The 25,696-nt window shown below is 56.1% G+C and overlaps 16 protein-coding genes across 16 annotated transcripts; 8 read left to right on the top strand and 8 right to left on the bottom strand.

Annotated features, from left to right (window-relative positions):
• Window positions 1–244: 244 nt before the first annotated feature.
• On the top strand, window positions 245–1,192 carry BDY17DRAFT_325866 (uncharacterized protein; the record flags this gene model as incomplete). The annotated part of the gene is made up of 1 exon (XM_033737421.1): window positions 245–1,192. One exon carries the CDS (start codon window positions 245–247, stop codon window positions 1,190–1,192), a length of 948 nt encoding a protein of 315 aa, XP_033587723.1.
• Window positions 1,193–1,894: 702 nt separating this feature from the next.
• Window positions 1,895–3,102, bottom strand: BDY17DRAFT_183559 (uncharacterized protein). Its single transcript, XM_033729934.1, has 3 exons — window positions 2,949–3,102; window positions 2,561–2,886; window positions 1,895–2,487 (listed from the first exon to the last, which is right to left on the bottom strand). Exons 2-3 carry the CDS (start codon window positions 2,716–2,718, stop codon window positions 1,914–1,916), a joined length of 732 nt encoding a protein of 243 aa, XP_033587722.1. The 5' UTR covers window positions 2,719–2,886; window positions 2,949–3,102; the 3' UTR covers window positions 1,895–1,913.
• On the top strand, window positions 2,952–4,917 carry BDY17DRAFT_283445 (uncharacterized protein). The gene is made up of 3 exons (XM_033732081.1): window positions 2,952–4,177; window positions 4,232–4,537; window positions 4,603–4,917. Exons 1-3 carry the CDS (start codon window positions 3,426–3,428, stop codon window positions 4,769–4,771), a joined length of 1,227 nt encoding a protein of 408 aa, XP_033587721.1. The 5' UTR covers window positions 2,952–3,425; the 3' UTR covers window positions 4,772–4,917.
• Window positions 4,861–8,067, bottom strand: BDY17DRAFT_325863 (uncharacterized protein; the record flags this gene model as incomplete). Its single annotated transcript, XM_033737420.1, has 1 exon — window positions 4,861–8,067. One exon carries the CDS (start codon window positions 8,065–8,067, stop codon window positions 4,861–4,863), a length of 3,207 nt encoding a protein of 1,068 aa, XP_033587720.1.
• A 557-nt stretch (window positions 8,068–8,624) lies between these two features.
• BDY17DRAFT_254247 (flavonol reductase) lies at window positions 8,625–10,015 on the bottom strand (the record flags this gene model as incomplete). Its single annotated transcript, XM_033731416.1, has 4 exons — window positions 8,625–8,923; window positions 8,998–9,114; window positions 9,173–9,210; window positions 9,276–10,015. The coding sequence occupies 4 exons, from the start codon at window positions 10,013–10,015 to the stop codon at window positions 8,625–8,627; spliced, it is 1,194 nt and encodes a 397-aa protein (XP_033587719.1).
• A 726-nt stretch (window positions 10,016–10,741) lies between these two features.
• BDY17DRAFT_311915 (ATP synthase-like protein subunit alpha) lies at window positions 10,742–13,023 on the bottom strand (the record flags this gene model as incomplete). The annotated part of the gene is made up of 9 exons (XM_033735586.1): window positions 10,742–11,384; window positions 11,437–11,566; window positions 11,645–11,675; window positions 11,737–11,747; window positions 11,812–12,247; window positions 12,302–12,422; window positions 12,477–12,533; window positions 12,592–12,749; window positions 12,955–13,023. 9 exons carry the CDS (start codon window positions 13,021–13,023, stop codon window positions 10,742–10,744), a joined length of 1,656 nt encoding a protein of 551 aa, XP_033587718.1.
• Window positions 13,024–13,203: 180 nt separating this feature from the next.
• On the top strand, window positions 13,204–14,422 carry BDY17DRAFT_300769 (uncharacterized protein). Its single transcript, XM_033734121.1, has 4 exons — window positions 13,204–13,442; window positions 13,504–13,527; window positions 13,587–13,646; window positions 13,707–14,422. Exons 1-4 carry the CDS (start codon window positions 13,410–13,412, stop codon window positions 14,178–14,180), a joined length of 591 nt encoding a protein of 196 aa, XP_033587717.1. The 5' UTR covers window positions 13,204–13,409; the 3' UTR covers window positions 14,181–14,422.
• A 299-nt stretch (window positions 14,423–14,721) lies between these two features.
• BDY17DRAFT_183392 (uncharacterized protein) lies at window positions 14,722–15,797 on the top strand. The gene has a single exon (XM_033729933.1). The coding sequence runs from the start codon at window positions 14,854–14,856 to the stop codon at window positions 15,493–15,495; it is 642 nt and encodes a 213-aa protein (XP_033587716.1). The 5' UTR covers window positions 14,722–14,853; the 3' UTR covers window positions 15,496–15,797.
• BDY17DRAFT_183339 (uncharacterized protein) lies at window positions 15,415–16,590 on the top strand. Its single transcript, XM_033729931.1, has 2 exons — window positions 15,415–15,820; window positions 15,901–16,590. The coding sequence occupies exons 1-2, from the start codon at window positions 15,613–15,615 to the stop codon at window positions 16,470–16,472; spliced, it is 780 nt and encodes a 259-aa protein (XP_033587715.1). The 5' UTR covers window positions 15,415–15,612; the 3' UTR covers window positions 16,473–16,590.
• Window positions 16,522–17,932, bottom strand: BDY17DRAFT_347567 (uncharacterized protein). Its single transcript, XM_033738129.1, has 2 exons — window positions 17,059–17,932; window positions 16,522–16,990 (listed from the first exon to the last, which is right to left on the bottom strand). The coding sequence occupies exons 1-2, from the start codon at window positions 17,511–17,513 to the stop codon at window positions 16,618–16,620; spliced, it is 828 nt and encodes a 275-aa protein (XP_033587714.1). The 5' UTR covers window positions 17,514–17,932; the 3' UTR covers window positions 16,522–16,617.
• Window positions 17,448–18,649, bottom strand: BDY17DRAFT_183346 (uncharacterized protein). Its single transcript, XM_033729932.1, has one exon. It carries the CDS (start codon window positions 18,519–18,521, stop codon window positions 17,649–17,651), a length of 873 nt encoding a protein of 290 aa, XP_033587713.1. The 5' UTR covers window positions 18,522–18,649; the 3' UTR covers window positions 17,448–17,648.
• Window positions 18,650–18,778: 129 nt separating this feature from the next.
• On the bottom strand, window positions 18,779–19,863 carry BDY17DRAFT_325858 (uncharacterized protein; the record flags this gene model as incomplete). The annotated part of the gene is made up of 2 exons (XM_033737419.1): window positions 18,779–19,795; window positions 19,858–19,863. The coding sequence occupies 2 exons, from the start codon at window positions 19,861–19,863 to the stop codon at window positions 18,779–18,781; spliced, it is 1,023 nt and encodes a 340-aa protein (XP_033587712.1).
• Window positions 19,864–20,157: 294 nt separating this feature from the next.
• BDY17DRAFT_347565 (60s acidic ribosomal protein-domain-containing protein) lies at window positions 20,158–20,761 on the top strand (the record flags this gene model as incomplete). Its single annotated transcript, XM_033738128.1, has 3 exons — window positions 20,158–20,287; window positions 20,351–20,517; window positions 20,582–20,761. Exons 2-3 carry the CDS (start codon window positions 20,359–20,361, stop codon window positions 20,759–20,761), a joined length of 339 nt encoding a protein of 112 aa, XP_033587711.1. The 5' UTR covers window positions 20,158–20,287; window positions 20,351–20,358.
• A 439-nt stretch (window positions 20,762–21,200) lies between these two features.
• On the top strand, window positions 21,201–22,176 carry BDY17DRAFT_300758 (ribosomal protein S19-domain-containing protein). The gene is made up of 5 exons (XM_033734120.1): window positions 21,201–21,266; window positions 21,321–21,339; window positions 21,439–21,496; window positions 21,574–21,870; window positions 21,927–22,176. Exons 1-5 carry the CDS (start codon window positions 21,249–21,251, stop codon window positions 21,994–21,996), a joined length of 462 nt encoding a protein of 153 aa, XP_033587710.1. The 5' UTR covers window positions 21,201–21,248; the 3' UTR covers window positions 21,997–22,176.
• A 132-nt stretch (window positions 22,177–22,308) lies between these two features.
• BDY17DRAFT_300755 (uncharacterized protein) lies at window positions 22,309–24,016 on the top strand. Its single transcript, XM_033734119.1, has 2 exons — window positions 22,309–22,827; window positions 22,887–24,016. Exons 1-2 carry the CDS (start codon window positions 22,626–22,628, stop codon window positions 23,936–23,938), a joined length of 1,254 nt encoding a protein of 417 aa, XP_033587709.1. The 5' UTR covers window positions 22,309–22,625; the 3' UTR covers window positions 23,939–24,016.
• Window positions 24,017–24,220: 204 nt separating this feature from the next.
• Window positions 24,221–25,439, bottom strand: BDY17DRAFT_325855 (uncharacterized protein; the record flags this gene model as incomplete). The annotated part of the gene is made up of 2 exons (XM_033737418.1): window positions 24,221–25,182; window positions 25,244–25,439. 2 exons carry the CDS (start codon window positions 25,437–25,439, stop codon window positions 24,221–24,223), a joined length of 1,158 nt encoding a protein of 385 aa, XP_033587708.1.
• Between the last annotated feature and the right edge of the window lie 257 nt (window positions 25,440–25,696).

Raw genomic sequence — 25,696 nt, 5'->3', positions numbered from 1 at the left:
TCCCTAGCACATCCCGGCCTTTGACAGGTATTGACATCACTCTCCTTCATCTCCTTTGTACCCGCTACAAGGCCATTCTTTGTCGCTTTCGATTGCAAATCACCCACCAATTTCGAGGCAGAGCCTTGTCCATGCCTTGAAATACTGTCCTGGTGGCAGTTCTCGAGAACAGCATCATTATACGATCTTTTTGCAAGTCATCCTTTTCAGAGCAACATCTTTATACGCCATCCTCACGGCTCTCATGGCGCCTACTTTCAAAGACCGCATGAGCGACGATGCGGATTTTCGACGGGCCATATTTTCACAATACACGCCCGCCGGAGCACGCAAGCTCATGAACGCTCTAGGGGTGCTCCTTCCGAGGAGTGAGTACATCCACTGCGGCAAACTAATATGTGAAAGTGCCCAGCACACCGCTCCTTTGGCCGTAGCTTGGCCACCACCTCCGCCCAGTGTTCATAATGCGCACGCGAATGGACCGGCGGCGACATTCGTCGCCGCACTCTGGCATGGAACCAGGGTAGCGGCCTTCTACAACGCCGTCACCGCTGACGACGAGCATCCGCTTGGCTGGCGCGAACCCAGTCTCTGCGTTGAGCCGGCCAACTTCCCAGCTCCCGGCATGCACCCTGCTCCTGGGGCAGAGGGACACGTGCTGGTGTGCAGCCCGTGCAAAGCCAAGCGGTCACGAGACTTCCTGTACAAACTATCAGAACTGCCATTCGGCGTGTGCACGACTTGTGAAAAGTGGGCCATCGCCAACATGGCCGTCGGACAGAACGACTGCAGGTGCGGCCCGCAAGGCAACAACGTGCATGACCACAACAACAACGAACCTCGGCACATGCACTGGTGTCGCAATCACGAGGTCGCGTTCTGGGACCAGATTCGGATCGCAGCAAACACCGAGATCGATCTCCGGGAGCGCATGCTCCGAACAAAAGCGCCGAAGAAGCGCGGCCACGGCTGGACGCGGAAGAAAGGCCAGGGAAGAGCCATTCGGACGCCGGCGGAGAGACGCCTGGCTCATCGCGTCGGCCCTCAGCTCCTTATCACCACCCCGGCCTGCTATTGCGGACAAAGGCTCGGTGGTGGTCGCCATCGCCGTCTCAATGCGGACGGGAGTCAGGCAGAGACAGATCGGGTGAGGAATTGCGTCGGGTGTAACCAATTCGTCCGGAATTCTTGAGCCGGATAAGCTGGACGATCTCTGGAAGATCGAGAACGGCGACCTCGTTGATCGAGTCGTCGCATATGCCAGGTAATGTACAATCCATAATGAGAAAGACCGTTCAGGCAACGGTGTAATTTAAATGAGCAGGTCCTCACACGTTCACCTCCTTGCCGAGTTGGACACTCTCCAGGAGGTCAAAAACGATGAAGATCGTGAGGTAAAGTGCCGTATATGGGAGACAGTGAAGCGGAGGATGAGAACAGCCTTCCGGGCAACGTTTGGCGCCACGTGAATGCCCTTGCGCCATTGCCTGACAGCAGAACGAAACCAATTGCCTGTGGAACCTCACCTTTCCTGAAGCTGAACGACGTTTTCAGCAGCGCCTGGGCCTTGGATGACAGCGTCGTCAGCTGCGAAGCTGTATTGTCGAGCGTTGGAGCGCTGACTGTCGTAGCGCAGATTGTCGCGCTAGCGAGGATCGTAGGAGAGGTTGTCGGGGGGTGGGTAGAGTTTGAGGAATCCTGTCGTTCGTTCTTTCGTTGCTCTCTCTTTTCTGCTCTTGTAAAGAGGCAAAACTGTCGTGGGCACGTGAAGTCGTCCGCGCTTGGTGATATGAAAGAAGGGGAGGAGGATTGGGACGAATATGTGCAGAGTGAAGCCTTGTTGGTCAGAAAGATAGTCTACTGCCATCGAGTGTAGTAGACTGCAAAAGACGATGAGAAAGGCCGCATGGCCATTACTCCCCCTTCCTCTCAAACCACGGCTGACAAGCCTGCCTCACCTCCAGCATGCCGGGGATCTCAACAATGCACTTCTGATACAAGTCGCCGCCGATCAAGCTCAGCATTTCCACCCAGCCCGCCACGCCGAAATCCGCGTACGACACCTGGCTCCCGCGCAAGAACGGGCCATCGTCCTTCTTACACTGCTTCAAGAAAGCCGCCACCTCGGCCTGACGGGGCTCGGCAGCCTTGAACGCCTGCGCCTTAGCCTGCTCGCTCGCAAACACCTCCTCCGGCTGCCCCATCCTCCTCTCGCGGTCCTTCTTGAACCACTCGTCTGAGCCGGGAGACACGACGCCGCGCCTGATCCCGGCTAGCAAGATGGCCCACAGCGGCGCTACGACCTTGGAGTTCGCCGCTGAGACGGCCTGGGCCAGTTCTGTTTCCAGCGGCAGGGCGGGCTCGGGATGCTCGGCTTCCAGGCGCTTCACGATGGTGAGGGAGTCCATGAGGTAGGAGCCGTCGGGGAATTTCACGAAGGGCACCGTGTATGGGGCGAAGTCGTCTGGCGGGTTGGCCGGAATGCCACTACATGACGGTGATGGAGTAAGCCGTGTTGAAGGTTGGTGAGGGGATGCTTTGTGTTTGTTGGAGTACTCACAGTTCTTTGCACTTGGGCTCAATGTCGGGATATTCGATCCATTCGGTCCTGTACGGGATTTTCTTGTAGTTCAGATATGCCCGCACTTTCCATGTGTTGGGCGACCAGCACGAGCCTTGTTGGCCGGGCAGGTCAAAGAGGACGAGGTCGTCAGCCATGTTTAAAATATGGTTGCTTGGGTGGAAGGTGAGGACGGGGAATAGAGTGTTTGTGGTGGGTGTTATGTATTCGGATGTCTTATCTTCGGCGTTGGTAAGCGGGAAGAAAGCTGTATGTCAAGTTCTGCAAGGAGTATGTCATCTTCTGGAGAGTAGGTATGTCATTTTCTGGGGAAGAGGTATGTCAGATTCTTGGGCCGAGGGCAGCAAAGCTCGGTGACGCTGCTTACGATCTCCGCATTGAACCAACGATGCACGGTACTCGGATCTACTTGAGTATGCTGCCATGCTGTGCTTCCGCCTTCGGTCGTCTTCGAAGGCAACAAGAGCCTGTCGCTGCACACCGGCCTACCGTCTGAAGTTGGAGCGTCGAGTCACGTGAAAGGCTGAACTGGTCTGTCACGTGACTGGCACGAGTAAGGCTGCTCTACTGGCATGCCGCCAAGTCATTTACCCATCTTCGGACAGCATTGGTCTCTGGCAAGGTTGCTCGAAACAAGCATGCTCCGATTGGACGGCTTTCAAGTCCAGACAACGTGTCTGTGGTTGCAGCTCTGCAACCTCGACGCAATATGTAACATCGATCACGCTATCCACCGATGCCGGCGGAGGTACATATGTCCAATCTCATCAACACGCCTCACCCCTCCAACCATCTGGCAACTCCACAGTCCCATCGTATTACAGCACAGCGCTTGATATAAACCATGGCAACCGCTCAAGTTCTTCGTCCCGGGCCCGCAGGCCAGCCCGACATCGACTACGCCCCCAACCTCGACAAGTACCAAGCGCGAGTCAAACGACGAACGGAAACGGAGCAGTTGGAGCAATCCCTCCCCGCCGGATTCCCTTCTCGTCTCGACTCACCCTTGGTCTGGGACGGGGCGGACATCGCCACCAAGTACGACTGGACGTACGAGCTCAACGACGAGGAAGTCGAGGAAATCGAAGCCGCATTGAAGCACTTCAGATCCCTCAACAAGCCCCTCGGCTTCGTCTCCAAGGACACCTTCCCGCTCCCCAAAGCGCACAAAGCGCTGCGTGAAATCTCCAATGAAATCCACAATGGTCGCGGCTTCAAAGTCCTCCGTGGCCTGCCGGTGACAAAGCACAGCCGCGAGGACAACATCATCATCTACGCCGGCGTGTCCTCGCACATCGCCCCCATCCGCGGCCGACAGGACCATCAATTCGAAGGCAAGCCCGCCGATGTCGTCCTCAACCACATCAAAGACTTGACCTCCGTCGTCGACGCCAGCCAGATCGGCGCTCCGGCCTACACTACCGAGAAGCAAGTCTTCCACACCGACGCCGGGGACGTGATTGCCCTTCACTGCCTCCAGACAGCCGCTGAGGGCGGCCAAAGCAAGCTCTCCAGCAGCTGGAAAGTATACAACGAACTAGCCGCCACGCGACCCGATCTCATCCGCACCCTCGCGGAGCCCTGGGCGGCCGAGAAGTAAGTCACCCAGATCGAGCCACGTGAAGACTCCCTCTGACAACACCCGCACAGCTTCTCCGGCCAAGGAAAGCAGTACTCCCTGCGCCCCCTCATCCACCACGCACCCAAGACCCCCACGCAGCCCGAGCGCATCATGATCCAATACGCCCGCCGCACCTTCACAGGCTACTGGGGCCTTCCGCGCTCCGCCAACGTGCCGCCCATCACCGAAGCCCAGGCCGAGGCGCTGGATGCGCTGCACTTCCTGGCCGAGAAGCATGCCGTGTCGCTGGACTTCCGCCAGGGCGACGTGCAGTACGTCAACAATCTGAGCATTTTCCATGCGCGCGATGGGTTTACGGATACCAAGGAGCAGCAGTGAGTTCTTCTTTTGTTGTTTGTGAGGTCTTGTTGCTTTTTGCTGACGTGTGTTGCTGTTCAAGACGGCACCTGATGCGTCTTTGGCTTCGGGATCCGGAGAATGCATGGACGACGCCTGAAGCGCTGGCGCCGCGCTGGGAGCATGTGTATGGTGGTGTAGAGGCTGAGAACAGCGTGTTTCCGCTCGAGCCGAGGATCAGAAGCTCTTCTGCCGGCAAGAAACTTGAATAGAACGACAAGCGGAAGGGATGGTGTCGCAAGCGGGTCGCATTCACACGGCGGTATGCTACCTAGTCATAAGAAGTCGCATGCCTTCCCCCTTACGCATTCCCACCCCTCCCACCCCGCCAACTGCCACTCTTCAAATAGCAGCAAATACTCTTCTCCTCGCACCACTTCTGCACCATCCAAGCCTGCAGCGGCTCACGGCAAAGCTCCCACTCCGCAGTCTCAGCCGCATCCGCCTTCCGTTTCCCCCCCTTCTTGCCACCCTTCACCTTCCTCCTAACGTCAATATGCACACCGCACTCATTCAGCCAAGCCGTGAGATCCTCGACGACAATCGGATCGTACATGAGGATCTTCTCCCACCATGATAACTCGGGGCCTGATGCGGTAGTGCGCCCCTTCGCGATTTTGACGGTTTCGGTGATGAGTGGATATAGCGCTGCCTTGACCTCCGGCCACTGGGTGCCGTCGAGTTTGAGTGTTTCGCTGACGGCTAGCATGTCGACTTTACTCTCGCGGTCATGCTGTTGCGAGCGGGAAGGACTCAGGAGTAAAGGCTGAACAGCCGGCGGAGAAGAGGAAGCTGAGCGCCGCGGGGGCGAGGGGGTTGTGGGCGACTCGGAATCGGAGATCTCGTCGATGTCAAGCCACTGCGTGTGAGGTGCTGAGGCGGACCATCTCGCGGCGTGGGTATTCGTACGAGGCGGTTTCAGGGGGTTGGGAGAGGAGCCGGGTTGGACTTCAGGAAGGGGGAGTGGCTGGTCGTGTTTCGTGGGTGATACACTTTCGTCTGGGTGTGCTATGGGATCTTTTCGTGACCGTCCACGTGGTCGTTTTGTTGCATGGGCCGAACTGGGTGCGGTAGAGCTGAATGCTTGGGCGCTGTGGAGAACTGATGATTTCTCCATAGGAGTGTTGTGGGTGAGGCTTCTGTTTGCATCAAGCGGGTGAAGAGCAGGTCGTGATGCCATGGGAATATGGCCCTGCGTAGGCCGTGATGGCAACGGGCTCGGCAATTGTGCAGTGTGTCCTTCTGCTCGGGCAGGTGGATGATCAGGAGACAGCAAAGCCGATAAGACCGAGTCGTCACTGTCGAGGAGCATCCAGGAGTCTTCGTCTGCTGTAGATTGGTGGATCGTGGTCTCCGGATGTGCCAGAATGTCCGAGAGCTGCGGCGTTAGTTCTCGATCGGCCTTCGGAGGAGAAAAGCCTTCTATGATAGCCGGAGGGGCGACAAGTGGTGACGAATGGATAGCGATCACGTTCTCCTCCTGCACTGTTTGCATCTCTTCCGGCGGTGCAGGCATATCGACGGCAGCTTGCACCGCCTCGCTAACAGCTGGAATACCGTCATCAATGAGATGCTCGTCTCGCACATCGGTATGCACATCGCCAGTCCGGAGCAAGTTGCCTTCAAAGTCCCTCGCCGCAACACACCAAAGGCCTCGCGCAGCCTGCCCAAGCGAGAGCGAAGTGCCATGCGGCGCCGTTGGTACACGAGTACAGATCTGGTGAGACGGACTGGTCACGCCCTGAGACGACTGCAATGGAGGTGAAGAGTAGCTCTGATGCGTACGAACATCATCTTCGGACGTTCTCAGCGCAGCCAGCACATCCCGAATAAAGCGCGGGGGTTCCGCGGGAGCAAGTTGGCTTGATGTGCCAAACAAAAAGTCCAGCTTCCGGATCTCCGCCACAGCATGTTCTGGCGGGTACAGCTGTAGTCGGGGATCGGGCTCGTTCGGCTTGGCAGGTTTCTTCTTCTTTGCCGAAGTAGCGGCCGCTCTCTTCCTCGGAGTTTTCCCCTTCTTCACCGCGGACTCGGGTCCATCAATGACTTTAATTAGGCGCTTTCGTCTCTTTTTCGGTTGCTTGACGATCCGTTCGGCCTTGGCGTGTTTCGAGACCGAGGCAAGAACAGCTTCATCGACTGTAGGTTGAGCGGGGATAGCTGCAGTGTCCAGACCTTGCTCTGGCTCGTCCAGCTTCGCGGGCAAGAAAGCAGCCGTGGCAACTGCAGTGATGGTCTGCGGCTTCTTCTTCTGCTTCGGTGCAGGCTTCGGCGTTTTCAGAGCCTGGCCGTGGGGTTTCTCGATAGCAGCCAAATCAGTAGTCGAGAACTCGGACAACTCGATACGCCTCCGCTTCGTGACTGCTTCTCCTGATAGTCCCCTGGCGCTTGGAGTTTTCGCAGTATAGCTGAGATCGCTGATGAACTGTTGGAGGTCCAGCTTCTGCACCTGAGAAGCATTGGAGGCCTCAGAACCTGCTGTTGGAGGCCGAGGAGTATCGGTTCTGACGGTTTCGGTATCGACCGGAGGCGTCCAGCATCGCCGTCTTTGGATTATCGGCACAGAAGCTTCGGTATCATCGAGATTTGATGAAGTCGTGTCTCCGTAAGTGGCCGGCACTGATGGCAAGACTGCACTGGGACCCGATGCGTTTTCAGTAGCTATCGGAGTGTTGATGAAGTAGACTGATTGCTCTTCCGTCTCGGTATCTTTGTTCGTGGGGGTTTCGTCGTTTTTCTTCTTCCTTGATCTCTTGGTGGCAGACTTCACTGGTTGTAATTTGCCCGATCCCTTCCGTTGATCGCGGTCTGGATCTGTAGCGGTGGTTCTGCCTGTGCGCGAGCTTTCGCCGTCCGCCTCGGCGACCGGCTCGTCGGAATTGAGAACAAATTCTTCGGACTTCCAGGTTCTCTTTTTCGGCTTCTTCGCTGCGGAGACGTTTTCACCTGTCGCTGGCTTCGAAGGCTTCTTCCGGGGCTTCTTTGCTTGCTTCGGTGCTTTGGTATCTGCAGCTGATTCCGGCTGCTCAATCTCCAGGTCGAGAGGTTGGGCCGCGTGATCGGGGTTTAGGCCATCTGCAACCGTAGTGCTCGGCTCAGAATCTAGTGCCGCCGGCGCAGGTGGCATCGTTGTACTCGCCTCATTCACGATCATGTGCTTCCCAGACTTCTGCGAGGCCCTGTCCTTATTGCCGAGCTGGGATACGACCAAAACATCCTCTTTCTCCACATCTAGATCGTCCATAGCGTCCAACCTCTCTATATCGGCCCGTGTCTCAACGCCCGGAAATGCAATCGGACGGCCATCGAAGGCTGCTTGTGCCGTGGATCCATCTGGTGTCGCTTTACCCAATCGCTTGACAAATGTAGATGGCGAAGGAAGTCGAGGCGACGACGAAGGGTCCGTATCTCGTCTCTCTCGCTGAGCGGCGGGAGGAGTAGCGGAGTGGCGGACTCGAAGGGTGAAGGGCGAGGACGAGTGGATCAAGATGGGGCTAGCCGTGGCCATTGTTGATGCGCGTGCATGGGAGCATCGCCACGCGAGGGCGACTGATCTCCAGGCAATCTTCTCCGTGGCTCGAGAAGGGGCGCAATAGTTCTAACGCTCTGAACGTAGAGGGTTCGTTAATGATAAGTGTGAGCGGGCAGCTGCGGTCGGTGCTTCGACATGAAGTTCGCGGCGCGCTTTGAAGGTGGCCTGTGCGGGAGTCACGATTCACATGCGCTTCACGTGATCTCTTCCCTACAGCCCTACGACATCGCATTCAGATTTTCAGCCTGTCGGTAGCTTCTCTTGCGTCCTTCCAGAGAAGAAGCAACTAGTGAGTGTCAATTGAGCAGGTCCGTCGATCGTTCGACGACCGAGAGCAGGCAAATCAACCCTATGGCCCCAAAACGCAGTTGGCCTTGTCTCTGAACCTCTACCATGTAGCAGAACAGGCTGGGTTATCACTGGAGATGCTCTCCGATCTTTGAACAATCGAAATTAAACTGTCCTATCTCATAGCAATCACTGGGTATCATCGCGGAAAACCAAGAATGTAAGCAGTACTCAATCCATCATCCTCACCGAAACGCCACACAAGTCCTCTCCACACTCCTCTCCATCCCCATCCACCCCTTGGCCCCCATCTTCCTCAACAGCGCCTCCGCCTTGCCCGCCTCGCGGAACACCGTGCGATCCACGCCCCCTTCGGGCACATCACGCTCGAGTTTGCGATACGGGAAAAGTGTACGCATAGTTCGGATGAGCGAGTGCATGTTCCACGCGGCGGCGACGGCGAAGATGCGCTGGCTTTGCACGTCGGGGAGCAGAAGGGCGGCGAGGTGGAGGGTCGCAGAGTCTTGAACGTCGACGAAGTGGGCTGTGTGATGTTACGGAGGTTTGGTTAGCTGGGTTGGACTAGGGAGATGGGACGTTTGGGCGCGGGTCGCGTACAAGGTGGGTATGCGGGGGGAATGGCGTTGTTGTAGATTGCTTGGAGAATCTCGATGGAAAGGGGGTGTGTTTGGTTCTTAGGGTCGAGGACCTCGCCCCAGAGGACGTCGGGGAGGACTGAGATCTGCCAGTTAGCCAGCTGTCTTTCACAGAGGTCAACGAGAACGGCACATACCCGTATTGAGCACAAAGGTTGGTTTGTTGACCTCATGCCTGTGAGAAGAATTTGCCATCAGTGGACGGCCTCGGACACTCTCAACACGATCCTGAGAACTCACCACCTCCATATCGCCGCCTCGGTCTGCATCTTCGCACTCCCCCGCACAGAGAGCGCCCTCTCCCGCTCATACGGCGGCGCAGCCCACGCAACATTGAAATCCGTCATATTCCACGTATGACTCGAGATCTCATACCTCTCGCCACGAGCATGGGAAATGGAAGCAGCAACGGAGCTGGTGTAGACAAATCTCACCACCCTCGGCTCCCGCGCCGCAGCTTCGAGAGCATTCAGCGCGCCGGCAATGGTAGGCGTGACGACGAGATTGGGATCGGGGGATAAGTCGGTCACGGAAGCGACGTGGATGACACCAGCGCAGTCCCGTATGGCCGTGTCGAACGCTCCCTGCACCGCCATGTCCGGCACGACGATAGCAGAGTATCGCGCGCCGCCGTATCGGTCTGTAAAGAACTTAGTCGTCCACGCAGCCTTGCTGCTGTCTCGCACCGTTCCGCGAACCAAGTAGCCATTCTCAAGGAGTTGGGCGACGATGTGCATTCCTTGGAAGCTGTTCGCGCCCGTGACGAGGACGAGGGAGCCCCGGGGAACGGCCAGGCTGGGTAGGTGGTGATTCTGTGCATAGCCCAATCGCGGCGGAGTGGAGAGGTGTGCGGCCGAGGAGACGGAGGAGCGGCCGGAGGAGGCGACGGAGGAGCGGGCAGACGCGTAGGGAGGCGGCTCGGTCTGGGGCTCGCCGAAGACAGCTTTGAGCGTATCGCTTTGCCGGCCGATGCGTTCCATGAACCGAGGAGGCATGTTGAGCGGCGGTGGTTGCGGCGTTGGAGACGGCGGAGGTGAGAACTGACGGTGTTCACTTGTTGCAGCCCCTCCTCGCTGACAGCGTGAATGAGGTAAGCCGTGGTTCCAGGCTATATTTGCTGCATGGTGGCTGCCCGCAATGACGGATCTCGCCCGGGTCGACAGTGAATGAGGTGATGGAGAGAAAGGCCGGCGGGCAGTCAGAAGAAGCAAAGATAGGAGAGGTGTCAGTCAAACCCAAGCCGAAAGAGGATATCAGTGCTTCAAACATCCCTCCATTTCTTATTAGTTCACTTCAAGGGTAAGACGGGAGGAAATGCAGGTAAGCAGGTAAGCAGCCACATGATGTCTGCCCTTGGAGCCCCGAGAAATCTAGGGCACACTCCTCGCCGTCCGTTGTCTAGCCTTGCCACCGAGCTACCGAGGGAGTCCATTCATTTCAGCCGCTCAGCTGACTTCGTTCGTATTCACGGTTGGCGTTCGTTGTACGGCCGACAGAACCAAGACGTGGACATGGGAGCAACAAAGGGAAACAAGTACCCACGGATCTACAAGCTTCTAAACCTGCCTCCTCACTCTCCTCCAGACAGATGCCCTTGGATGCCGAAAGCAGAAGCTTCCAGCCTCAAGTACGCACCCAATCTTCTTCTTTTGTACTATACACAACTTCTTCCCCCACCTGGACATCCCCTAAACCGCTGTCCGCATCTAGGAAGTGAAGTTCTTGGTGAACTTCTGCACGGTCTCCTTGAGCTTCTTCTCCAACTCGTCGCTGATCTTGCCCTCCTTGTCAATCTGCTCCAACAAGCTCTGCTCGTTCGACTTGAGGTGCTGGACAAAGTCCTGCTCCCACTGCACAATCTTGTCGACGGGCACGCTGTCGAGGTGGCCGTTGACACCGGCGTAGATCAGGGGCACCATCTCGCTGACGGCCATGGGGTTGTACTGCTTCTGCTTGAGCAGCTCGGTGAGACGCTCACCACGGTTCAGCGTCTGCTTGGTCGCGGCATCCAAGTCGGAACCGAACTGGGCAAAGGCAGCCACTTCACGGTACTGGGCCAAGAAGAGCTTCAGGGATCCAGCGACTTGCTTCATCGACTTGAGCTGCGCGGCAGAGCCGACACGAGACACGGAAAGACCGACGTTGATGGCCGGGCGGATACCCTTGTAGAAGAGTTCGGATTCCAAGAAGATCTGGCCGTCGGTGATGGAAATGACGTTAGTGGGAATGTACGCAGACACGTCACCACCCTGGGTCTCGATGATGGGGAGAGCGGTGAGGGATCCAGCGCCCCAGTCGTTGTTCATCTTGGCCGCACGCTCGAGCAGACGGGAGTGGAGGTAGAACACGCTGTAGGCTGGTTAGCGGGAGTCTCTCAAGGCCATGCCAAGACTGCACATACTCTCCGGGGTAGGCCTCACGCCCAGGGGGACGACGGAGCAGCAGCGACATTTGACGGTAAGCGACGGCCTGCTTGGACAGATCGTCGTAGACAATCAGGGCGTGCTTCTTGTTGTCACGGAACCATTCGCCTAGTAGACGATGTCAGCCATTGTTACCGCGTGTGGCGATGGAGTTGTTGCGCCGGAGCAACGGGGACGATCTCTTACCCATAGAGCAAGCAGTGAAGGGCGCGATGTACTGTTCATTTCGGTCAGTGTTTGGCACAAGAGAGAGAGAGGTGCCGTGCTTAGTATCTTACTTGAAGGGGAGCTAAAATCACGTGATGAGTCAGCATGGGAAACAATGGAAGGGCAATTCAAGGGTTGTATCTCACCAGCTTCGGAGGCAGTGGCGGCGACAATGATGCAGTACTTCATGGCATCGTTCTCCTCAAGAGTCTTGACGAGCTGAGCGACGGTCGAACGCTTCTGTCCAACGGCGACGTAGATGCAGTAAAGCTTCTGGGTCTCGTCGCTGCCCTTGTTCCATCGGTTCTGGTTGAGGATGGCATCGAGGGCGACGGCGGTCTTGCCGGTTTGACGATCGCCGATAATCAGCTCACGCTGTCCACGGCCAATGGGCACCATGGCGTCGATGGACTTGAGGCCAGTCTGGACGGGCTGGTTCACGGACTTGCGGGGCAAGATGCCAGGGGCCTTGCGCTGCGCACGGAACTTCTCGGTCGTCTTGATGGGCCCCTTGCCATCGATGGGGTTGCCGAGGGCGTCGACGACACGGCCGAGAAGAGCCTCACCGACGGGAACATCGACCTTGGGTTGGATTAGCATGGCACCCGGTATGTGCACAAAAGCATGAGAACTCACAATCTCTCCGGTACGCTTGACAGTCTCGCCTTCCTTGACCAATCTATCGGAACCGAAAAGCACCACACCGACTTGGCCGGCTTCGAGGTTCATGCACATGCCCTTGACGCCGGAAGCAAACCTTTGATGGTGTCAGCACCTAGACAAATCCCGCATTGATGCGTGTGGTACATACTCGACGAGCTCCTCAGCCTGGACATTGTTCATGCCGTGGACACGGGCGATACCGTCACTGTATGCCGTTGTCAGTCACCGAGTCCATGCTTTTGCCCTGATGTTTCTGCTCATACCCGACGGAAAGGACACGGCCAGTCTCGGCCAGGCCAGCCTCCTCTTGCACACCGCGGATTCTCTGCTCGAGGATGGAGGAGACCTCGGTGGGCGAGGCCTTTGCATCGGCGGCATAGGTGCGTTTGATGGAGTTGGATACGGCGGGGGCTACTCGTTGCTGTTGTGGATACGGGTGGTCAGCTCAAACTTTCTCCGTGCGGCCGATGCGCACCGCGCCAGGAAGGTAGCAACAGCTCGAAAACATCTTCAATACAGTCTCAACAGCATTATATGGTGCCATTGAGCCCATTGGAGATGCTTCCGGGATGATGATAGCTTCCTGGGCTTCCTGGGGGGCGCCGGGTATGGGTGAAGATTCGTACCTGGACCTGGGCTGTCCGCGAGCTGGCGACAGCCAGACGGGAACCCGTCCGAAGCGCTCTGCTGAACATGGTGACGAGGGCGGGAAGCGAATGGAGTGAGATGATATCGCTTCCACAGCGGACAATGAGGGCGCTGAAAGGAGAGGAGAGTGGTGATGGGGGCTGTTGCTGTCAACGAGGAGAAGCAAAACCGAGCTTCCCAGGCGCCAAGAAGGCGGTCCGTGCGTAGATGGATGGTCCCGGAAGTCTCCGCCGCCCGACTGTTTCTCGGAGTCTTGTTGAGAGCTCTCGCGATATCTGACATCTTCTGCTCTGACGTTGGGGGATAGCGACGCCTGATGGAATGACGGCAGGCCATCATCCAGCATCTGCCTTCATTGTCGTCTCCATCCTCCCCTTCGTGTCTCTCGCCCTCGTATTGCCGAAACTCCGGCCGATGCCGACACGCCGATAACATGGCTCTTAATCTGGAGAAACAGCTAGTATTCGTATGCACCTTCTTGTCAGACGTGGATCCGCGAAGATGTTTTGGCTAACCAAACCATCTAGTATGGATCATACCACCATGACCCGGTATGGCCAGACGAGGGTCAGCTTAATTTCAACATCAGCTGATCAGCTCGCCACGACAGGTCAACATTGGCATACATATCACCTGTGTGCCCATTTTACTGATGACCGGGTTCATGCTTGTAAGGGAACAGAGCTCTCCGGAGTGGAAGACATGACGCATGACACTGACACTTCAATAGGCAACGAACTCGCCGGCAATTCCACTGCCACCATGGATGACCATTCCTAATCTGCCTGCCAACCTGGGCACAATGGCCTGTGTAGTTTACTCGACCCTCTACGTGCTCATGGAACCGGTAGCGGGCGGGATGCTGGCTCCTTTGCTGTTGGCAGGGACGGCATACGGCAATCACTTGACGAGCGCCTACGGGATGAAGGCGAACTACATCGCAATCGGCATCCACATCGCCTCCTGGATTGCCCAATTCATCGGCCACGGCATTTTCGAAGGGCGTGCTCCTGCACTCGTCGACAACTTGGTGCAGGCTATCTTCCTCGCGCCATTCTTCGTCTGGATGGAGATCCTCTTCGCTTTCGGGTACCGACCCGAGCTGAAGTCGCGGCTGGATCAGAGCGTCGAGAAGGAAGTCACAAAGTTCAGGGGCGAGAAGGGATCGAAGACGAACGGGACGGGTAATGGACATGCGAAATGATATTGACGCAGCGATCCTTTTTTCATTACATAGCGGTGTTTCGTCCGAGCGTAGGGTTTTCTATGGGACGGCGTAACTGGTGTAGAAAGCCTGTATATGTCCAGTTTCTGCGCCTCCTACCTTGTGTTACTGACATGGCAGGGTGAAGTTGGCGAGTGGATGTCAAACACCTCTCTCACATCGCCGTATGGCTTGAGTCAGATTTTACGAGTCCTGATTGAAATGCTAATCGAATGTCTGCTCAAGTGTAGCGTGACCTGGGTCACGTGAGTGGCGTTGCGTCATCCGGACCCTCAGTCATCCAGAACTTCCAAGACCGCATTCAAATAAGACTTCCAGTTTGGCATACCCCGTTCTTCGCAAACATCACCCACGAACGTCGACTCGGAATGACAAACAAGTCAACGTGACATTCTTGCGACCAGCAAACACACTACCGTAACACGCTTGATCTCGAATCCGCGCAGTCTTCCGACCACAATCCTCTTCCACCACAAGCACCGCAACCACGGCAAACAACGCCGACGGCAGCAGCTCCGCTGCAGGAGCGGGAGACGCATCACCGACCGCGCCTCCATTCAGTCCTCTCACGCCCAAGACCGAGCCCGCCTTCCCAGCGCCTTACCCTTTGCCGGCCCAAAATGGGCTCAGCAACGGCGCAGGTCCCAACTCGATGCCACGAAACCACCCACTACCTTTTTCCAGCGATGATTCAACGGATGCGATAGCACTCAGAGCGGCAATCTCTACATTGCAGTTTCAGAGAAGGAAGGCGCAAGAGGACATCAAGACGCTGGATGGGATTCGCAGACGCGCATTGGAGGATCCCGACTTCTTCAAGTCTGAGCTCGTTGCGGGGAGGTTGAAAGAGGAGAAGCTGAGTCTGGGCGACTTGCGGGCTCTGCTGGACTCAAACAGCGACGATGACGAGGACGATGGAGACGGGGAAGATAACGAGCAGCAAGATGACGACGGCAGAGGGGAAAAGCAGGCGCCCTTCGACCGCATCCCCGGCCCGCAGAATGTCGTGCGCATGCCTCACATCAACTGGGAGAAGTACCACATTGTGGGCGAAGCGCTGGATCGGATGCACGACGTGCAGCGCAAGTGGCCCGGCACGACGTTTGCATATGGCCAGCCGCGCGGGCGAGAGTTTGCGGTCATGGCGCCTTATAATCCCTGGCAGGATCCTTTGGCTCCGCAGACTGGTACTAAGAGGGACAGTGGCATTGCGTCGGGGGCTGCGAGACAGGGATCGATTAGTGAGCATCCTATGTCGACGAGGAAGGGCTCGAAGCAGCAGCAGCATCGTTAAGGTGTGATGGTAATGAGGTTAATGATACTATGATGATAGACACTCTGATATGTGTCCTTTGTGCCGTGCGCGTTACGTTTCGATTTGTCGCCCTCTCGCTCTTACTGTAAAGTATCAATGACGCGGCTGAGCTTTTGCGCACTCAAGTCTACACCACCCTGGCCTCCATATTATTACAACGTTAAAATCTCACAATCCCATGCTCCCAGATCACTTGCACATTTAATGTCAAACCGGCCCAAAAGAGGGCAAGCCGCACCCGCACCTCGATACCTCCACCCAGACGAAAACGTCCAGTACTGCATCACGTGCGGCAGACTCATAGGTATCTCGTCCCCTCCAGACGAGCGGGATCGCTCGCGAGATGACTACCACTACTGACAAATCATCATTTTAATGAGCCAGGTAGTCGCAAAATCCGCAATGCGAATACAAGCCTGACACAAGTCAAATACTGCTCGGACAAATGCAAGCGCAACAAACCGGCTGTCCGGCGGAGTGATGGCAATAGCAGCAACGACAGCAACAGCGGCAACTTTGACGCCCTAATCGAGTCGGTTTTGCTGGGTTTGTTGGGAGGGGATGACTCGGTCCATCTCGTGCGTATGAGCGAGCTCGAGCAGGCTGTGCTGGCTCGACGCACGAATGGCGACGTGCACATCGTCGCCGAGAACATACCCGCCAGGACTTACAACATTGACGATGATGAGAATGACGATTCGATCCAGGACGATACGGAAGACGGTGGTGTTCGGCTTGATCAGCCGGCGGCGACACACCCGCAGCGCGAAGGTCAGGAGCGGGCGAATGTGCGAGAAGTTATCAGGGGTGCAGCTCGACGGGCCGTTGTCTTTGGTTTGCCTTCTTCCTCGGACAATGAGACGCGGCGGAAATGTGAGGCGGTTGTGGATGGGAAGGTGGTAGAGCCGAGTTTTGCAAAGGGGGACTGGGGCATTCGGTGGCGGGAAGGGTCGTGATGTTGCTGAAGTGGGCATTGTAAGACGAAGGAATGGAGTGGGAACGGCAGTTAGCGGCAAGTCCGACGAGCGTGTAGATTAGAAGATGCTATGCCAGTAATAATCGGATCGCCCTGCAGTCATCAGGCCGCGATAAAAGAAGACTTCAAGCGCCACCCATCACAATCACCCCATCAGATAGCGTACAGAGTCGACGACCGAACAGCCAGTTCAACCGACGAACTCCCCTCTCAAATCTACCAGTGGCCCGGGTCGCAAGTCGCCGTGGCCTTGGAGTCGCGGACAGTGACAGTGGTGCTGATGATGTGCGTCGACGTGGGGATGTCAATGCAGTGGCAGGACTTGCTGATGGAAGCCGCGCCGCCAGCCTTGCCGAAGCAGAGCGGCTCATCGACGACGTCGATGTTCTGACGCTTGAACGGGTGGGGGTGCTGGGTGTGGTGCGGGTCGTCCCAGGTGCCGGTGCCGCTCCAGGTTGCGCTGCAGCTGGTGGGGGCGATGGTCGGGCCCTTGGTGATCTGTCGGGATGTTAGTGGGATGCCACTTGCAGACCGTTGGCTGAGAGTGGATAGGGTGCTTTGCATACCGTGTATGTGTGGGTGGAGGTGGCATCGGCGATGGCCAAGTAGTTGGAGCAGTACTTGGTGGCGTGGAAGAGCTGGGCGTCGTCGCAGGACTTGGTGACTCTCTTGCACACTGGTGGGGTGCCAGCGGCTCTCTCAATGACATTGGCCGAGGCAATGCCTGCGAGGAGGGCGAGGGTGAAGAACTGCATCTTGGAATGAGGGAGGAAGAGCTTTGCTCGGGGCTTGTCTTTGGAGAAGAGGGGGTGGTAACGACTGAATGGAAGTGGAAATGGATGCCGATGGCCAAGAGGAATTGCCTTTCTTCTAAGCCTTTATATGCTTGTGAGACCGCTGACAAGGCTTGTTGTGCTTGTTGTTTGTGCTTGTTGAGCCTGTTCTCTGTCAGCGGACGATTTGCAAGCGAGATTGCTGCGAACGACATCTGTCCGGCTCCCTCGAAACCAGTGCCACGCATATACACATGGCAGGGATGGACGATCGACACGTGAGATTGGGAGGCCAACGGTAATATCAGGATACCAAGAATAGCGGTTGGATGAAGCTTTCACCAAAGAGCACCAAAGGCGGTGTTTCGGCTGAGTTACATGCGTCATGTGGCTTCCACCACCGTTGCAGTTGCGGCATGAACGGTTTTCCAGCGGATGCAAGGGTTGTATCGACCGTTGCGCTGAGCTAAGTCGCTTAGATATGAAAGAATCCTGCCCGCGACTGGAAGGCATTCATCATGTATCAATCCAATGGAGTGTGGTGTAGAAAGGCTCCATCCTGGCGTCCATAATGCTACATTTGTAGCATTACCAAATCGAAGGATAGATGACCAGAACGGTGACCAGAGCATCGCTGCGGGCATAGCATTCGCGGCTTGTTGTGTTTTGTTGACGTGAAGTCTGAATCCAAGCAGCTGTCGTGAACGCGGGCCGCTTAAGCAAGACGCCACGCCGTTGGAAACTCTAACGCGTCGGCACGGCTGACGCTGCAGAATGTAATAAAATCGGCCCAAACAAATGCCCAACTCTGAAGATGGATTAAATGAATGGCGAAGCTGTTGCGACGCAAAATATAGCACTGATGATAAGCACTTCACGGTTCCGAATGCCACATCTCCTAGCAACGTACCGGAACGAAGGCTCGCACATCCTGTCGAAACCCCAGAGACGGGAAGCATTGATCTGCAGAGGACCAAATCGACAAGGATGATGGATTCGAGGTAGACATGACTCGCCCTGATCAGTGAGCAAGCCATGCAACCAAGCCACCAAGTGACCAAGCAATGATGGCTTGCGGGCGAAGCAGGAGGCGCGTCCCCTACGCCTCCCTCTCTCCATTCGCGCTCCCGCGCATAGTCTAGTGGCTGTAGCCGCGAGTTCGCATGTGGGAAACCTACACCGCAGGCAATCTTTGTCAGGGTATCAAATTGGGTAGCGAGTGTAGAACGTGCAAGGATGTGGGTGATGAGGTGCATGCATGTGATGAAGTGGAAGCTTCGTAACTTCCGCTTTGGGCGACTTGCGTGCCAGCCTCGTGGCGTATGTTCATTGGACGAGACATCGATGGCCTGTCAGCAGCATGTTGCAGCGCGGTCGTAGTAAGGAGACATGCTTTCGCTATAAAGTACAGCAAGAACACAAGCAGGCAGTACAAATGTCAGCGAACGCTCACACCAATGCAACACGCCCAACACTACCAAGCCAAACGATTGGGCAACGACTCACCCCCCTCTCAGAACCTCTTCTTGGCGGAAGCAGCGTTCTTGCTCAGTGCCTCCAACTTCCTCTTCCTCTCCAGCTTCTCTCTCTTATGCCTCTCCTCCTCCTCCAACATCGCTTGGTCCTCCTTTCGAGCAGCCCGCAGAGCCAACATCTCCTCCTCCTCCACATCGTTGAACCCACCCTCCATGTCTGATGACGCGTCCGAATCGTACTGCTCTTCCTCGTCGTCCTCTGCCTCGTCAAGATCCGACCAGCTCGCGTAGCCGCCGTACTTGTCTTGCGGTTGGCCGCGAGTCTTCTTTTCGGCTGGATTGGAGGCGCGCGCAGTGCCTTTGTAGGACAGGGGGGCCGGCGCTCTGGGTATATTGCCTTTGACGCTCGTGTCTTGCGGTTTCTTCTGTAGGGCCTGAGCGCTGCTCGACGTGCCATTTCGAGCCGCTACTTTGTTCGCTCTTTGTTGAGCCCGTGCTTCCTCCTCCCGCTGTCTTCTCTGCCGCTTCGTCAACTTCTCCGCCGGTCTGTGCTTAATGGTCGCTGCTCCGGCACTTTGAGCCGCCATCTGCGCTGCTTTTGCCTTCTCCAACACGGAGGCGTAGCCTCGCTTCTGCGGTATTTGATTGCTACCTCCGGGCGGCGCTTGGCTGGTTGCTGAAGTAGGAATCTGCCTGGGCGCGACTCCTTTCGGATTGACCTGCCTTGTAGCACTGACAACTGATGGTTTCGCGAGCCCACCGTTGCTCTGAGGCACGGCAGATTTGCCGCTCAGCTGAAATCGGGAAGCAGACGGTTGCGCGCCAGGGGTGTTCGTGCCGCCTGTGCCCTCGACTTTTGCTGTTTTATATGCTGGCTGCGATGCTGTACTGTCCACCTTTCTCTTGATACCTGCCGCTGCATTGTTCGCCGTTTGTACCTTCCCGTTCACCAGGCTTGCGGGTGGTTGTGAGGCGGGTCGAGGTTGGCTGGCATTTGGCGGTTTCGCGGTCTGCTGAGTCGGGCCTCCGATGGAGGACAGAATAGAACTGAGAGTCTGGTCATGATTGGTGAGCACGTGCAGAACATCATCACATGGAGTCCGCGACATCAACGCACCGACATCGTGAATCAGGGCCGCGTTGGTTGTGCTGGTGTAGCACGCGCCGCGTTCTCAGATCATGCCATCGAGAATAGGAGTCGAATTGATGTTGAAAAAGGTATCAGCCCGACCGGCGATCTTTGATGTTCGTCGGTCGGACCGTATTCACTACAACTGGAGATGAAGTATAGAGGATGCCGAACCGCCCGCTCGCGGATGCGCCTGAAGAAGCTGCCGGATTTGGCTTAGCGCGAGGCCGCAACTCTTGGCGGCAGCACTACGAACTTCGACCTCGTGAAATTCCACACCCGAATTCGAGAATCTCGAACACCCATCGACAAGCACAAGAACCCGAAGTCTCAGTCTGCGCTACAACTCTAGCGCTTAAATTGATTGAGTCTCTCGTTCTCTCGAATCACTTCACTTCACCCACAACCAGAATCAAAAGTACGGACACCTCGAAACCCGAGCAGCAGTCTGTAGAACCACGCAGCTAACGGGTTCAAACAGCCTTCAACATGAAGCATCTCGCAGCATACCTCCTCCTCGGCCTGGGTGGCAACAGCTCTCCCTCTGCCGCAGACATCAAGGAAGTCCTCGGCGCCGTCGGTGTTGAGCCCGATGAGGAGCGTCTCGAATCTCTCCTCAAGGAGCTCGAAGGCAAGGACATCAACGAGGTATGAGAGCGCCGGTCGCAACGAGCAACACGTGAGGATTCCGTGCTAAAACATTTATCTTCAGTTGATCCAAGAGGGTCAAACCAAGCTCGCATCCGTTCCGTCTGGTGGCGCCGCTGCTGCTGGTGGTGCCGCCGCCCCGGCTGCTGCTGCGGGTGGTGATGCTGCTGCTGCAAAGGAGGAGGAGAAGGAAGAGGAGAAGGAGGAGTCGGACGAGGACATGGGCTTCGGTCTCTTCGACTAGATGCGCACACGCTTTGCGGTTCGCGAGACGGGGAGGATTGACTTGAAGGCGCATGCAGGGCAGCTCGGCACACTTCATCGGAGGGTCGTCGCAGTTGTGACGTGATATTCAGCGTATCGCATGCTGTTTTGATAGGAACCACCCGAATGAATCCAATTCCAAGCAAAAATTGTGTCTACAGAGAGTTGCGCGATGCTTTCGTGATCAACAATTGGAGCTAAATCAGACTCTGCCAGCATCGCACGTCGGCTGTGATATTCAAAATGATTCAAAATGGGTCAGATGTAACCGCCATTGCCTTCAACTCGTCTCTGTCGTGTCATCATTCGTATTCATGCACATATGCGCTTTGGAAGATCATCAGAGTCACGTGACTGTGTGGATGCGGCTCAAATTCTTGGCGTTGAAATTCCACAGCCCACACTCAACCTCAGATCTCAGATTGACATTTGACTTCCATCCACAACATCACACATCCATCACCAACATGGCGGACGCAGAATACGTGAGTCACTAACACCTGCTTTCGAAGCTATGGCGATTTACTGACGGTGCATAGAACGCCGAAGAGGCAGCCGGTACGCAAACTCCGCCTGGTTGAAAACCCTGTGGTGCCGAAAGGCCACGAAGGGGCGCTGGAAGATGGGATATCGGCTGATCACATTTTGAATGAACAGAGTTGAAGAGAAAGAGAGCGTTCCGCAAGTTCTCCTACCGTGGCATCGATCTCGATGAGTGAGTTTGCGCACACCATACCTCCTCCACCCATCCATTGGGCAACACCATTGACCGTGTCCTTTCCTCATCCATAGGCTCCTCGACCTCAGCTCCGAGCAACTCCGCGATGTCGTGCACGCCCGCGCGCGCCGCCGATTCAACCGCGGTCTCAAGCGCAAGCCCATGGGCCTGATCAAGAAGCTGCGCAAAGCCAAGCAGGAGGCCAAGCCGAACGAGAAGCCGGACCTCGTTAAGACACATTTGCGCGACATGATCATCGTGCCGGAGATGATTGGCAGTGTGGTCGGTGTGTACTCTGGCAAGGAGTTCAACCAGGTGGAGGTCAAGCCTGAGATGGTTGGACACTACTTGGCCGAGTTCAGCATTTCTTAGTACGTGTTGCTGAGGATGAGATGGCGTGGGAGGACACTGCTAACAACCTCTGCAGCAAGCCTGTCAAGCACGGTCGCCCGGGTATTGGTGCTACGCACTCTTCCCGTTTCATTCCCCTCAAGTAAGCGCTGGCGGAGATGATGATGGAACTTCGGGTTGGGGCGCGTTATGAGCCGGGAGGAGGTCTATGGCTGTAACGTCTTCCTCCATAGTCAAAATCAAGACATGCCCTGCGCATGGCGTGCTCACCACCAGAAATCCTGTTTCTCCCTTCACGCCTCCCATCTATACGTCACCTCGTTTGAGGGTTCAGCTGCCTGGACCCAAGGTGATGAGACAATCGAAGCCCGACTCGCGGAGCCTTTGCTTTGGCTTCACGCTCCCTCCACGATCTCTTGGCTTTCCCTCTACCTTCTCTTTACCCTTCCTTCATCCTCTCTTTGCCTTTCTTCTTCCTTCGCTGTACATTGCCGTTATATCCTCTTCCTTACCCCTTTATATTCCCTATCCCCATCATGCCAATTCGCGACAAAGAAAGGAAGGCATTGTTCAAACATTGTCCCAAGCCGATCATTTCGTTTCCAACCCAGGTTCTTTGTTTTCGTTGATGGTGTTGACAATGCCCTTCACCCTCTGAAACAAAGGCGAATCGCTCAATACTGGGTATATATGACGGGCTCAGCTGCAGTCCTCACCAAAGTCTTTGCTCTTCATAACCATTCGATCTACGTGAACAACTGCCTTTCTCGACGCTATGCCTCCCGTCAAGAACTTCCCCTGCTTCCCAGAGGGTGACGTTGAGATCCGTTTCATCACAGGTGCCCTATATTACGTCCTCCACAGCACCACACTGACAAGCCACTCTGACTTCTTCCAGATTGCGTACTCCTCACGCTGGAACGCAAAGGAGACAAATATGGATGGAGAGGCCAACGAGCAGCCCGGAACAGTCTACGGCAAGTGATTTCCTGTTCCCTTCTTGGTCACTCCAAACATATGCTGACATCTTTTGTAGAACTCCGCTTCGAGAACGCCGTCGACCACAACAGCTTCGACGAGGTCGGATTTCTCGTTTCCAAAGACGACGCCAAAGAAGGCACGGAGATGATGACGGTGCAAGACATCCCGCCTGAAGACATCCCCTGGGTGTGCACGTTCGAAGAGCAAGTGCATCTCACGCGACTTAGCTCTGCCGCCGCCCACGACCGCTTCTTCCAAGTGCTGTACCACGTTATGCCTGAGTACAGCGCCGACCGCTGCATCGCCCGGAGCCAGCTGCTGATGACGTATCAGGTGGCCAGGCTGTACGGCAGCGAAGATCTCATCCGGCATTCCATCGAGAGACACCTTCTCGACCACCGCGCCGAAGTCCTCGAAGACTGTGCTCGCCAATCGGCGGAGCTGATGTGCTTCGCCTACTCGCTCAAGATCGACTGGGTGTTCAAAGAAGCGGCCACGGTCCTCATCAGCCTTAACAACACGGATTTCAACGGCTTCCCGTATGTCACCCATTGGGATGCCCCACAGCTGACGCCCTGGGTGTACAACAAGCGCCTGCAGTTCGTGGCAAAGCTACTGAAAATCGAGTTGGCGCTGAGGGGTCTTCAACCCATGAACTTCACCTGCGCCAACTGCACCTATGCCCGGAATTTCTACCAGGACTGGCTGACTCGCCGTTTAGCCCGGGGCGAGGGTTCCGGTCTCTTGGGGCGCTACGCAAGCATCTACCATTTTCTGCATCACCGTAAGTGGGTGTCACCGGACCCCAATCAACCCTTCTCCATCGAAATCCAGGACTTCATCGCGCAGTCCAACCTGCCTGTGGTCGACGATCTGCTGAGGCCGCATATCAACGAGCTCTTTGATCGTGCCACCGCGGTGGTGGCGGAGATCATGAAGGACGCTACCCTGCGTGGTGGTAGATTTGAAGATTTCCCTGAGTTTGAGCAGGCGGCGAACGCGCCGGCGGAGCCGTTGAAGTTCATGAAGATCGAGGATCATGAGCTGCCGTGGGCGCCCCAACCACAACCTGTGGCTGCTCCTGCTGCTCCCCCTCAGCAGAATTAAGTTGAATAAACGATTTGGCAGGTTCGTCAATGGTGGAGACAAGATGGAGAAGAAGTAAATAAGTTGGACTCAGTGATCTATCTTGTTTCGATCTCGAGTCTAATTCGCAATCTTGTCCGTTCAGTCAATCGAGGGTATCATTAGCAATGAAATTGTTCTTCTTCACGAACCGCCCTCTCCCTTTCCACTTGGTCGTCAAAGCCTCCATCCTCCGTTTTGCTCAGGAACTTCTGTTCTATGGAGCTTCTCTGACCTCAACTGCGCGCCACCCCATCCCTCATATCAGGGCGTCGACCACGGCAACTCCTCGTCTGCGATTTCGATGAATGTGAGGGCGCGAAACTCGTCCTTCTTCCCCTTGTTTCGCCGCCGGGTGTCGTTGAGGATTGACTGAAGAATCTTCGCGGCCTCAGACACCACCAAGCTGAGTTGAATCTCCAACTCTGTCACGTCCTGCTCTTCCAAGACGCCTAGAATCCCGTCGACATACTTCTGACCGACTTTTTCCTTGGTCAGCGTTGACAGGGTGACTTTATTGAGTCGGATTGTGTGGTAGAGATTGGCGTATCCGGGTTGAAGCCCGCTGCCGCGGCCGTCATTGCTGATCTTTTCGGAGAGCCAGAATCGGAAGAAGCTCACGGCTGTGTAGGACATCGGGCCCCCGTTCTGACGTGGCAGGATGCAAAACATCTTGTGTTCGCAGGCCTTGAGCGCCGCGACAAAATCTGCTCGCTTGCGGTCTAAGAGCTCTCCAACCTGCGCCTCCTGTACTCCCTTGCGTAGCGTCTTGTAGGAAGCATCGCTACGTCCGACGAGGTTGGTCGCAGCCTCTTTGAAGATCCAAGCTGACTTCGCCTCGTACGCCAGTGAGAGCTGTTCATCCGGCTCCCGTATGCAGGCAGTCAAGATATCATCCTGGCAGCGACCAAGAAGCCTTGCGATGTGGAGGCTGACCACCGCTTCACATCTGTACATCTTCCCTAGTCGAGCGAGGTTCACATGGCGAGAGTGTGCGGCAGAGATTGGCCAGTCTTCAAAGGATAGCGGCGCGTGGTAGAGAGCGCAGAAAAGGTCTTGATGAGCCTCTACCATCTCGTACTGATCACAAACGCGTAATGTTTGGCGTGCGTCTTGCTCACGCACTGCTTCGACCTCGAGAACTTCTCCCGAAGGTATCGCAATCGATTCGCTATCCGGCTTGCGCGCTAGCATCGCGAAGTCGGTTCCCTTGTCGAATTGCAGCACTGTGCATGCGTCAGCGGAGGTCTAGCGTAACAAACAATCCACTGTCGACATGTGGCATACCATAGAACCAGCGCTGCTTCTCTCCGACTAGCCGTAAGTCATTCTCGTGGTTCCAGCGGTCACTCAGGCTGGCCTTGAACCACGATGAGTGTAGCGCTAGGACGTAGCTGTGCAGGACGAGTTTTGCGTCATGCCGACCGCCCAGGGAGATCTCCACGTCACCGTCGCTGAACTGGGGAAAGCCTTGTGATGCCATGATGTAGGCGATGAGGCGAAGCCTTAGAAGCCGGGGATCGAACAGAAGGCAGGCTTTATGAAGAAGGGGAGAAATCAAGGGGAAATGAAATGTCGTGCGATCACTTTTGAAGTAGACGGGGGCAGTGAGGTAAGAAGAAGGTGACGGCTAGGAAGCGAAGGGAAGAAGTGAAGGGAAGTCAGAAGTGAAATGGAACGAACAAGGTGAGCGCGAGCACCGCCACGCACGTGATATCTTTCCACCCACGCGTACTACCA

Source organism: Neohortaea acidophila, assembly GCF_010093505.1.
Source record: "Neohortaea acidophila strain CBS 113389 unplaced genomic scaffold BDY17scaffold_8, whole genome shotgun sequence".
Classification (NCBI taxonomy): domain Eukaryota; kingdom Fungi; phylum Ascomycota; class Dothideomycetes; order Mycosphaerellales; family Teratosphaeriaceae; genus Neohortaea; species Neohortaea acidophila.
The sequence above is the reverse complement of the archived record's forward strand: the minus strand, read 5'-3'. Positions and strand labels throughout refer to the sequence as shown.

Bases quoted from the DNA above. Each gene is read 5' to 3' on its own strand.
- BDY17DRAFT_183559 (XM_033729934.1), bottom strand. From the start codon at position 2,718: ATGGCTGACGACCTCGTCCTCTTTGACCTGCCCGGCCAACAAGGCTCG. The intron at 2,488-2,560 runs GTGAGTACTCCA...ACCGTCATGTAG, and splicing joins GAGCCCAAGTGCAAAGAACT to TGGCATTCCGGCCAACCCGC.
- BDY17DRAFT_283445 (XM_033732081.1), top strand. From the start codon at position 3,426: ATGGCAACCGCTCAAGTTCTTCGTCCCGGGCCCGCAGGCCAGCCCGAC. The intron at 4,178-4,231 runs GTAAGTCACCCA...ACACCCGCACAG, and splicing joins GAGCCCTGGGCGGCCGAGAA to CTTCTCCGGCCAAGGAAAGC. The intron at 4,538-4,602 runs GTGAGTTCTTCT...TTGCTGTTCAAG, and splicing joins ACGGATACCAAGGAGCAGCA to ACGGCACCTGATGCGTCTTT.
- BDY17DRAFT_300769 (XM_033734121.1), top strand. From the start codon at position 13,410: ATGGCTCTTAATCTGGAGAAACAGCTAGTATTC. The intron at 13,443-13,503 runs GTATGCACCTTC...CAAACCATCTAG, and splicing joins TGGAGAAACAGCTAGTATTC to TATGGATCATACCACCATGA. The intron at 13,528-13,586 runs GTATGGCCAGAC...TCGCCACGACAG, and splicing joins GATCATACCACCATGACCCG to GTCAACATTGGCATACATAT.
- BDY17DRAFT_183392 (XM_033729933.1), top strand. From the start codon at position 14,854: ATGCCACGAAACCACCCACTACCTTTTTCCAGCGATGATTCAACGGAT.
- BDY17DRAFT_183339 (XM_033729931.1), top strand. From the start codon at position 15,613: ATGACGCGGCTGAGCTTTTGCGCACTCAAGTCTACACCACCCTGGCCT. The intron at 15,821-15,900 runs GTATCTCGTCCC...TTAATGAGCCAG, and splicing joins CACGTGCGGCAGACTCATAG to GTAGTCGCAAAATCCGCAAT.
- BDY17DRAFT_347567 (XM_033738129.1), bottom strand. From the start codon at position 17,513: ATGCGTGGCACTGGTTTCGAGGGAGCCGGACAGATGTCGTTCGCAGCA. The intron at 16,991-17,058 runs GTATGCAAAGCA...ACATCCCGACAG, and splicing joins CCTCCACCCACACATACACG to ATCACCAAGGGCCCGACCAT.
- BDY17DRAFT_183346 (XM_033729932.1), bottom strand. From the start codon at position 18,521: ATGCACCTCATCACCCACATCCTTGCACGTTCTACACTCGCTACCCAA.
- BDY17DRAFT_300758 (XM_033734120.1), top strand. The intron at 21,497-21,573 runs GTGAGTTTGCGC...CCTCATCCATAG, and splicing joins CGTGGCATCGATCTCGATGA to GCTCCTCGACCTCAGCTCCG. The intron at 21,871-21,926 runs GTACGTGTTGCT...CAACCTCTGCAG, and splicing joins GCCGAGTTCAGCATTTCTTA to CAAGCCTGTCAAGCACGGTC.
- BDY17DRAFT_300755 (XM_033734119.1), top strand. From the start codon at position 22,626: ATGCCTCCCGTCAAGAACTTCCCCTGCTTCCCAGAGGGTGACGTTGAG. The intron at 22,828-22,886 runs GCAAGTGATTTC...CATCTTTTGTAG, and splicing joins GCAGCCCGGAACAGTCTACG to AACTCCGCTTCGAGAACGCC.